We start from the raw sequence: 10,742 nt of genomic DNA on the forward strand, positions 1-10,742 counted from the left end.
CTTTTGTCAGCTACATTATTATTGTATTTATAATTTTAAATAGTGCTTGTGAATTTTTACATTACTTACAGTATGTAGAGTATGTACTTAACCCTTAAACGCATACTTCGGGTCTTTATTGACTGGGATGTCATTCACTACACTCCTAAAGTTAGATATCAACCTTAGTATTCCTCAATCAATTACAAACAACATTTGTTATATATATAAATAAATATAATTTTTGTAAAAAAAAACAAAAAACAAAAAAAACGTATAGGGTCGCTAATGACCCGAGGTATGTAATAGTGTGCAAGTATATTTTTTGCGCTACAAAAATGTAATCTCAGACTCAGTAAGAGCAATTCACCTTTATTCCTCAAGGTGGCGATGTCTGATACACAATGATGAGCCAAATGCTGAATGTCAGATACACAGATGCAGATTCATTTAAAACATTCACGCATTTATGGGTTAATTAGTACACCTAGTCAACAAATGAAACTCACTCCCACTTCTGCTCACTACTGAGAAAGAGCTCAACGAAGGGGTCGACGAACAATCAATCCCATTCTGGGTCTCCAGATCCATGTCAAGATGAAATTTGGTTGTTCACTCCTCGTTTATTGAAGCCTATCGAGAAGGACAGAAAAAAACTTCAGATGCTTGGGGCTTCCTCACAAAGAAAGAAACAATTCAAGTTAAGCTTTAAGCTGTTTTGTCAATTGGACTAGTCTTTAAGAACATTCTGGCAAATAATATAGTCAAACCTTCAACATTTCTCACATTATCACAGTTTATTCGCTATAGTTTAGAAAATGGTAATAAAATATGACAAGAACTGTCAAATCAGTTGATATTTCACTGGTTTTGTCCATCCTTCTGTTAGACTGTCTCACACATGAATTATGTTGAATATCTGTCAGCTGTTAAATTTAACTACACAATTAGATAATACCAGTTTAGCTCAACCAATTACCAAGCAATGCTAAATTTTGTTCAGTCTGTGTGTAAAAAGGTCGCATTAGCAATTAAAGAAAAAACACTGTTGAAAAAACAATGTTCATGTCAAAGTGTCTGAATAATTTACTGGTAGTCACTGTATGAAGAATTTTTGGGTCTAATATGTCACAGTTTACTTTATTTTGCTCTCCTCACTTACATAAATGAACTATAGTGTCCTGCACCCACTAGTAAAAAAATATAAAAAATTAGATCTGGTGTCTGAATAATTGGTAACACTTTACAATAAGGTTCATTAGTTAACATTAGTTAATGTATTAACTAACATGAACTAACAATGAGCAATACATTTGTTAGAGTATTTATTAATCTTTGTTAATGTTAGTTAATAAATATACAGCTGTTCATGTTAGTTCACAGTGCATTAACTAATGTTGACAAATACAACCTTTGATTTTAATAACGTATCATTAAATTATGAAATTAACATTAACTAAGATTAATAAATGCTGTAGAAGTATTGTTCATTATTAGTTAATGTTAACTAAGGATTTTAACTGATGAACCTTATTGTAAAATCATTTTTGGTTTGACTGTATATGAAAGATGATAGCATGAGGAGCATAAAACATTTATTTCTCCATTATAGAATACAAAATTTCATGAATGTTCAGCTGAGCACAGTTATGATATGATTTATATATGTAAGAACAGAGATTGATTATAACTCACCTTGTCTCCGCCAGCATTCATTAGGGTTTCTAACTCCTGCTTCCAGCCAAGGAGCTCCACCAGTTTTTTTACCCCACTAACTACGTCTCCCAGCTCGGCCACATCAGTGTGACGGGACCCCCAGGAAAACGGCCCCACAAGGTCTCGATTTATTAAAAGCCGTGACACAGAACCACGTACGGCACCGGCCAAGCTGGCGAACGGCTCCACCTAACAATTCACATGAACAGGCCTGTGTAAAAGCAGTCACCAGATTAATCAACAGTGACATCTGCTGGTGATGTGTTTCCTTAAAGCCCCCCTGTGGTGAAAATCCAGCTTTTAATGTTGTTTATATGTCTATGTGGTGTTTTTAATATGCTTTAAGACAAACCATGTGTAAATTCATAAGTCGACTCCATTGCTGAGTATTTTCTCCTTAAAACTGCAGTGAACCAAAGACAGTCTCAAAAACACGCTTTGAAATCGCTGGTGTTTCTGACGTCACAAACTACCTTGTAACCAATCAGATCAACAAATTTTTGATCATCAAAATGACATTTTTAAACGTTTTTTCCTTGAAAACAAATGTCTTCATGACATAAAATAGCTTGAATGTAACTCGACACCCTTGCCTCATTTAGTATACGTGGTTCTATGAATATGCAAATGAGCCCCGCCTCCACTCACTCACTCAGCTCAGAGATCCACTCGTTGACGATCACACATTGATCTGATTGGTTACAAGGTAGTTTGTGACGTCAGAAACACCAGCGATTTCAAAGCGTGTTTTTGAGACTGTCTTTGGTTCACTGCAGTTTTAAGGAGAAAATACTCAGCAATGGAGTCGACTTATGAATTTACACATGGTTTGTCTTAAAGCATATTAAAAACACCACATTTTTCACGATTTTCACCACAGGGAGGACTTTATTTATTGAATTTGAGTACTTAACTTTGACTTTATATGTCATAATTTTGACTCCCTATGTAACAATATTGACTTTTTGTTTAATAATTGTGACTTAGTATGTCATTAATTTCAACTTTTTATATCATAATGATTTACCAGAGCATGATTTTGTTCTCGTGTGGCATAAATGGGCTTCCATACGATCCAGACATGCCCCACAGACACATAAAACACTGATTTTATATGTAAAATATGGTCTCGGTCTCACACTGCAATTCATTCAGTGAGTAATAATCTTTCCAAAGAGCTCATGAACAGATGCCGCAGCTTCTCCTCACCTCTAGAGATGTTCCCATGACTATGAGTAGATCTGCTATTGGGAAGTCTCTCAGGTAACTGAAGAACGGCTGAGGAAGCTCCTCGCCGAAGAACACGATGTCAGGCTTGATGACTCCTTTACAAGTGGAGCATTTGGGTATTTTTCCTTCCATGATATCATTCTATTGGGAGACAACCATACGTCAGGAGTAGCTTCACAACCATACCATAATCAAAAATACATTTCCAAATCACAGCAAAATATTTAGGTTGTGACATGCTTGTTTTTAAATGAGTTGGTTAATTATGGGTTTATTATGTTGTCTTTATTATATCTATCTATCTATCTGTGCTGTTAGCAAAATGTTAAAACGTGTTAGCAATGTGTTAAATCACGTTACCAACATGCTAGCAATGTACTAAATCATGCTAGCAACATGCTTAAACATTTTATCAACATGCTGAAACATACTAACAACATGCTAAATCATGCTAGCAACATGCTAAAACATATTAGCAATATGTTAAATAATGCTAAAACATGCTAGAAAAGTGTTAAATCATGCTAACAACATGGTAAAACCATAGATATAGATATAGATATATACATAGATGCATATACATTAGCGGTTGTTTCTATGGGTTGCTATACGTTAGCCGTCTGCCATATTGGAACAGTCAAAGCTGGTCCGTAAACATTCGAGAGCAAGTTGACTGAGCGTCTGCAACTGTAGTTAGACGCATGTATGAATAGCAGAAGATTTTGTTAAACTAACATAATACAAGATGAAGGTGTCAGCTAACATGACAGTGTAAGTTACCATAATAAAAATAAAAACATTAAAAAGTACCATAGTAAACGTGTAATATTGAGTTAATATATATAAAAACAAAACATGCTAGAAATGTGCTAAATAATTCTAGCAGCTTGTTAAAACATGTTACAATGTGCTAAATTATGCTAGCAACATGATAAAACGATCAATGTGCTGAAACATACTAGCAACATGCCAAATCATGTTAGCAAAATGCTACAACAGCAATTAAATCATGCTACAAACATGCTAGCTATGTGCTAATCACGTTAGAAACATGCTAACAAATGGGCTAAATCATGCTAACATGTTAAAACATGCTAGCAACGTGCTTAATCATACTAAAACATGTTAACGACTTTCTAGCGTTTTAGTAAGTTGATGGCAAATTTGAACACATTGTTGACTTGTAACAATGTGTTAAAATATGCTAACAACTTGATAAAAAAATTAAACAATAGGTTAAATCATGCTAGCAACATACTAGCAAAGTGTTAAATCATGCTAGCAAATCTTGCTAAAACATGTTAGCAATGTGCTAAATCATGCTAACAACATGATAAAACATTCTATCAATGTGCTGAAGCACTAACAACATGCCAAATCATGTTAGCAACATGGTAAAACAGCAATGTGATAAATCATGGTACAAACATGCTAGCAACATGCTAAATAATGCTAAAATGTTAAAACATGTAAGCAATGTGTTAAATTACGCTAAAACATGCTAGCTATGTGCTAATCACGTTAGAAACATGCTAGCAAACGTGCTAAATCATGCTAAAACATGTTAACAACTTGCTAAAAAATGTAACGTGTTAAAATATGCTAGCAACTTTCTAAAATATAAGCAATGTATTAGAACATGTTAATAACATTTTATTGACTTCTTTGAGCAAAATCTCAAAATTCTTTGAAAAAAGTTATTTCAAACTTTCAGACAAGGATTTGTCGAGCCAACATCAAAGTTAGTCATCAAACTTTACTAATCCAGTTTAAAAAAGTGCAGTTCCAGGGATAAAATATTCAATACCATAGATCAATGTAGATAAAAAAATACTTTCAATTTATCTTCAATTTGGCAGTCTTGTAACACCCTGAAGAGGTTTCTTCTGCATAACTATCTACTGACTGTACACTGTACACACGCCCGCCTTTTAATAACTCAGAAAGCACTGCCATAGTTCTGCGAAAAATACTTACCCTGAGTTCCTCTCCCTTGTAATCCCTTCGGCAAACTGTGCATGTTGCCGTGGCAAATGTTCCATGTGCCTCAACCAGCATGTTTGGGGGAATGCCAGCCACTGAAATCAATGAAAGGTAAATAACATTTATAAATGATTTACACCGATTCCAGGCATGCACATGTGGACGTCGGTGTCACTCACTTCGTTCCAGTCCATCAATGTTTTGCGTGTACATCCTGAGCAGTTGCCCCTTATCGTGAAGCAGGCGAATGAAGTAGTGTGTCAGATTGGGTTGGTAATTACCGGGATAAAGCTCTTTGGCTAGAGCGAAAAAAGGGTTTGGATTGTGATGGAAGTAATTAATTTCAAATATGGCCTCGGCATAGGGCAGATTGTACTGTTGAAGGTTGTCATAAAGGCCGCTGCCAGGCGATCTGTGGGAGAAATACGATTAGAGAAAAGTCACAACCATCTCAAAGGTGGATTAGGGGTGTAAAGGTACACAGAAGTCACGGTTCGGTACGTATCTCGGTTTTGGGGTCACGGTTTGATATGAGTTCAGTACAATAGATAAGATAAGAAAGCCAAGACAACTGCTGAAAACTTACAGTAATTAAAAAGCAATCCAGCCCCCTGTCAGTGGAAATTAATAACAGCTGGTTCAGTCCCAAATAATGGCCTACAAAAAGGTCTCATTGCCAAGGTGTCACACAAGACACATCTCATGATGGGTAAAAGCAAAGAGCTGTCTCAAGACCTTCGCAACCTAATTGTTGCAAAACATAATGATGGCATTGGTTATAGGCGCCATTCTAAGCTTCTGAATGGTCCAGTGAGCACTTTTGGGGCCATAATACGAAAGTGGAAAGAATAATTTCACCATAAATTTGCCTCGACCAGTGCTCCTCGCAAGATTTCTGATAGAGGAGTGAAAAGAATAATCAGAAGAGTTGTCCAAGAGCCAAGGATCACTTGTGGAGAGCTTCAAAAAGACCTGCAGATAGCAGGTACTGTTGTCTCAAAGAAAACAGTAAGTAATGCACTCCACCGCCATGGCCTGTATGCACGCTCACCACGCAAGACTCCATTACTGAAAAAAAAGCATGTTGAAGCTCATTTAAAGTTTGCTGCACAACATTTGGAAAAGCCAGTGAAATACTGGGAGAATATAGTGTGGTCACATGAGAGCAAAATTGAACTGTTTGGATGCCATAATACACACCACATTTGGAGGAGAAATGGCAGTGCACATTACCCTAAAAACACCATACAACTTGGTGTTGGCTCTTGGACAACTCTTCTGATTATTCTTTTCACTCCTCTATCAGAAATCTTGCGAGGAGCACTGGTCGAGGCAAATTTATGGTGAAATTATTGTCTTTCCACTTCCGTATTATGGCCCCAAAAGTGCTCACTGGACCATTCAGAAGCTTAGAATGGCGCCTATAACCAATGCCATCATGTTTTGCAACAATTAGGTTGCGAAGGTCTTTTAGACAGCTCTTTGCTTTTACCCATCATGAGATGTGTCTTGTGTGACACCTTGGCAATGAGACCTTTTTCTAGGCCATCATTTGGGACTGAACCAGCTGTTATTAATTTCCACTGACAGGGGGCTGGATTGCTTTTTAATTACTGTAAGTTTTCAGCAGTTGTCTTGGCTTTCCATGCCTTTTTGCGCCTCCCTTTCTTCATGTGTTCAATAATTTTTCCCTGTGTCATTTCACATTATTACACATAACTTAATTTCTGAACTTATTTTTGTTTGTTTCTTTGTATGTATGGCTTACTTGGGTTGTTACCAATATCTGGTGAAAATTTCATGTCAATAGCACCTTTGGAAATATATTTACTGAGAAAAATGATGACGTGTTCAATACTTATTTCCCCCGCTGTGTATCATTACATTATATGTAATAATAATACACTCTTGCATACATACAGAGTTGTGTACAGTCATAATAAAAACAAAACATTGTGCTTTTGTAAAATAGAGAAAAAACAGGATGCAACTTTCTGCCGTCCCGGTTCCTTTCCATGAAGTTTAAATTTAAATAAAAATAAAAAAATGAATCGAAACACAGCGTATAGGCTACTTAAATTCGTAACTAAATTAGTAACTAGTTAAAGGTGCTCTATGTAGGTTTTCTACTAAAATGAATCCTTTTTTTATTGCCTGTGTGTGAAGGGGTTGTAATCTCACATTAAAATGATCCACTTTGCGGGTTTTCCTATTACCTCTGAAAGCAAGTATTCTTATTTTTATGTGAAGGTGCCGAGTCGGATTTACCGCGAAATCCAGTGACGTGACCTGCATGCGCGCTCCCGAGCCTCTCGCCTCGTCTACTGACTTTGCACTCAACAGCGACGACACTGCAACTTATGACATATGCAACTTATGACATGTCTGATAACACTAATAAACGACCTGCTCCCAGCACAACACAGACTCCAACACAAACTCCACATATTAATAAAAAAACAAAAAAAAAGTTGTATCTGCTGAAGCTCGTAAGGCCAGACGTGAATCGGATCAACTTCGGACAAAAACACGGATCAACATCGGCAGGGCATTTGAATCATGGAGAAACATTCAGTACAGTAATGTTACTTACTACGTTTTACTGTTATACTGAAATTGTTCAGTGTAGTTCACTAACCGTTTTCGTTATCTTACCGTAAATATACCTATGTAACACCACATTACATAGGCTAAATGCAGTCAATGTAACGTTATCATGGTACGAGCATGGAGCATTAGTTCAACGTCAAGCTGATAAAAGTAGCCTATTATTGCTTTCTCCGGTGTGTTGCGTCTCAGTCTGGACGGTACCCAGAGTGCTCGCTCATGAGTTCGAGCACGCGCACGAGCACTCGCTTGAAAAATTATTGGTTGCAATCTGAAACATCACCGCTAGAGGCTGCTGAAAACTCCATATAGCCCCTTTAATAAATAACTAATTCGTTTACTGGATTTACTAAATCGTGCGGACGATATACAATTTTTTTTCCCTTGATTTATAAATCGTGGGCACGATCTAGCAAATCAAGGGAACGAAATAGTAAATTGTGCGCACAATTTACTTTTTTTTTTCTTGCATGTCATGGGCGGGGAACTCATTTTGAGTTTGTGCATAGATTACATAGACAGTATATAAACTGGACACAGCGACCCCATAGGTTTCAACGGAGAAAAGTGAAGCAAATTAGAAGCACTCACTTCCTGAAGGCTGAGCGACTGCGCAGACTCAAACTGAGCTTGACGACGTAGATGTGACGTGAGCAACCCGTCTGTCTTCTAGTAGCTGTGCCAAGAGAAATCTGAATCATCCCCTTCCGAGACTTGCAGAGACGGAGAGTGTGAGTATAGGAGGTGTCCACGAGCTAGGAGCAGGAAAATTTTTGCTAAGTATTCTGATTAATTACTTTGTCATTTTGCCTCCACGTCCCCCCGTTTGCCCACGAGCTTCTCCTCCTGTCCATACGGTAATTTCTCTACTGTGCAAAGATAATGGAGCCTTTTATACATTTTCGTGTTTCTTTAGAAATAAATAATGGACAAATGGAGTCTTTAAACGCCTCAGATGAAGTTATTCGCTGTCAAAGTGACGCCAAAATGAATGGGAGTCAATGGAATGGTAACAGCAGGTGATTGTCTGCTAATCAATGACGGCGCCCAGGGAAGCTTCAATGTTTTCCGAAACATTGGCCCCCTGATAGATTATCTCTTCTTCTGCTCTTTTTCCTGTTGTGGTGGTTAGCAAACAGCGTTGCATTACCTAGCGTGCCCCCTTCTGGATTGGAGTATGGATTGCCTGTGACTGATTCTATTCGTCGTCTGACTTAATGCACCGAACCCTGACAGTTTGGATTTAATACATGTACCGTTACACCCCTAATTAGGGGACAACAGTCTTTTGAGTCCTACTTTACCTGAAGTCTGGGATTCCACTGGGAGTGCTGATGCCCGCTCCTGCCATCACCACAACTCTTTTGAACTTGCGTTCTCTGATATTTTCTGCAATATCCTCCAGGGTCTGCTGGTGAACATTGTCACGGCTTCCTCCAAACAGCCCTCGTGTTCCCCCACATGCAGTTCTATCAGGTCAAAATGTTTACAAAATTCACTTTCACTGAGAAATTTCTGTAAAGAAAGAAAGAAAGAAAACAATACTCACGGACAATAAATGAATTGTGAAAGAAATGCAGCATTCTTCTGTGCATGAGGGAAATGTGTCAAAATCTTTTGATGGGGAAGGTTTGTCCTTGACAGATCTGAGGAAAAGTATTATTGTAAGACTCTGGGTAAAAAATAATAATAACAGCATTACAGACCAACCACCTACAATACTGTGTGTGCACACTACAAAAAATAGCAGTTTTGCTGCTTCTCCGGTAGGTTTAGCTACCTCGTTTTAATTATGTTTTTACTCGAAGATAAAGACTAGTGCAGAAACAGTTATTAATAATCACAATGTTCTCTATAAATGTGCACGACTGTCACTAATGACATTGCTATTTGAAACATGACTGTACAGCAAAAACATACGTTAATGACTTTTAATAACAAGAAAATACTTTGTGTAGTTGACAGTCCTCTTCTCGACAAGAATTTCTCTGTAAAACAGCATCTGCACACATTTAAAAGGGAGGGTTTATAGTACAGCATAATTGACAATGGCGAAGCTCGTTGTTTGTCAAAAGGCGTACATTATTTCGGCGAATTTGTAGTAGTAAATACATAAATGCAGGAATGGCCAGCGGGTTGCCAGGTCTGCACAACAAAACCCGCCCAATTGCTAAGCAAAACTATCCCAATCACGGCAACAGTGTATAAGTAGCTCGATTAATTCCGTAGGAAAAATACGGACTTGGCAACACGGACGTCAGACTGGTGACGCTCTTATTACCGTAACAGATATATCTCGATTCCACAATTATGTGTCGGTCGAATAACACATATTGTCCATTTACTGACATTTATGTATGCACTAAAATAAACTCTATAGATAAAACGTGGTTATTTTGTGGTTACTGAAGGCATTTAAATAAGCTTAATGTTTGACTGATTTATGTCAAGATTTAAATTTCGTAAATACTACAGTACTTACGACTGGAAGTCGTTCAGCGAATGCAGTCTGACAGTTTTTTGTTTTGTTTTGTTTTTTGTTTGTTTTTTATTATCATTCTTGTTGATGGGATATTGCAATTATGATGAAATGTAAACAAATAAACATTTAAATAGATGAAATGTCAAAAATATTAAATTCAAATATATTTTTTCATTAAATGCCAATATGTTTCTAGGCTAGTATGTGTTTTTTAAGTAGTAGTTGTAGGTCACGGTCCACATTCTAATAGTTAAATATTTGTTTTTCACCAAAAACATGCGCCCTTTGGTACCCTTGTAGTTGTAGATCATTAGTTCTTATGCTTAATGCGATGTTGGCTATATTATCAGCTGAGTAAAAGTCGGACTTTAATTTTGCTTTTTGGGATGCTCGTGCTGTGACGTCACTACGGATGCTCCGCGGACGGTTGGTTGGTTGGTTCATCAGTCTGAGGAAGTAAGCGAGGTGAGTATTTTTCAGTGTTTTCAAGTGCATAAATAGATAGAAAACTTTTTACAAATGTGCTCCAGCAACATGGCAAAATTAATGAAGCTGTTTTGCTTTTGTAATGTGAAATCAATGTGGAAGTAATATTGCATTGCCAAAGACTAAAAACATTGATGATGCCTTATAAATAATAACTAGCACTTTTATTTTTCTTGTATTACCTATTTTCATCAACAATATGGTTTAATTAAAGTCATTTAATTATTGTCCATGCGGAGGCTATTCCATTTTATTTATC

The 10,742-nt window shown here is 37.1% G+C and overlaps 1 protein-coding gene across 3 annotated transcripts; it reads right to left on the bottom strand.

The window, feature by feature from the left end:
- Positions 1-335: 335 nt before the first annotated feature.
- On the bottom strand, positions 336-9,697 carry sirt3 (sirtuin 3). 3 transcript variants are annotated; one of them, XR_014605574.1, is made up of 8 exons: positions 9,465-9,697; positions 9,065-9,161; positions 8,820-8,984; positions 5,088-5,320; positions 4,903-5,003; positions 2,905-3,066; positions 1,675-1,906; positions 336-612 (listed from the first exon to the last, which is right to left on the bottom strand). XR_014605574.1 is itself a non-coding variant. In XM_084110350.1 (8 exons), the coding sequence occupies exons 1-8, from the start codon at positions 9,553-9,555 to the stop codon at positions 592-594; spliced, it is 1,080 nt and encodes a 359-aa protein (XP_083966476.1). In that variant the 5' UTR covers positions 9,556-9,674; the 3' UTR covers positions 336-591. The 3 variants fall into 3 exon arrangements, 2 of the variants coding, with proteins under 2 accessions (XP_083966476.1, XP_083966477.1); XM_084110350.1 differs by having other exon boundaries at positions 1,675-1,884; positions 9,465-9,674; XM_084110351.1 differs by lacking the exon at positions 9,065-9,161 and having other exon boundaries at positions 1,675-1,884; positions 8,820-9,030; positions 9,465-9,664.
- Between the last annotated feature and the right edge of the window lie 1,045 nt (positions 9,698-10,742).

The sequence above is a fragment of the Abramis brama genome (genome assembly GCF_963993115.1).
Source record: "Abramis brama genome assembly, chromosome: 3".
Classification (NCBI taxonomy): Eukaryota; Metazoa; Chordata; class Actinopteri; order Cypriniformes; family Leuciscidae; genus Abramis; species Abramis brama.

Excerpts from the sequence above, each read along its gene's own strand:
- sirt3 (XM_084110350.1), bottom strand. The coding sequence starts at position 9,555 with ATGCTGTACTATAAACCCTCCCTTTTAAATGTGTGCAGATGCTGTTTT. Across the intron at positions 8,985-9,064 it reads TCACAATTCATTTATTGTCC|AACTGCATGTGGGGGAACAC; the intron begins GTGAGTATTGTT and ends TTGACCTGATAG. Across the intron at positions 5,321-8,819 it reads AGTGGAATCCCAGACTTCAG|ATCGCCTGGCAGCGGCCTTT; the intron begins GTAAAGTAGGAC and ends TTTCTCCCACAG.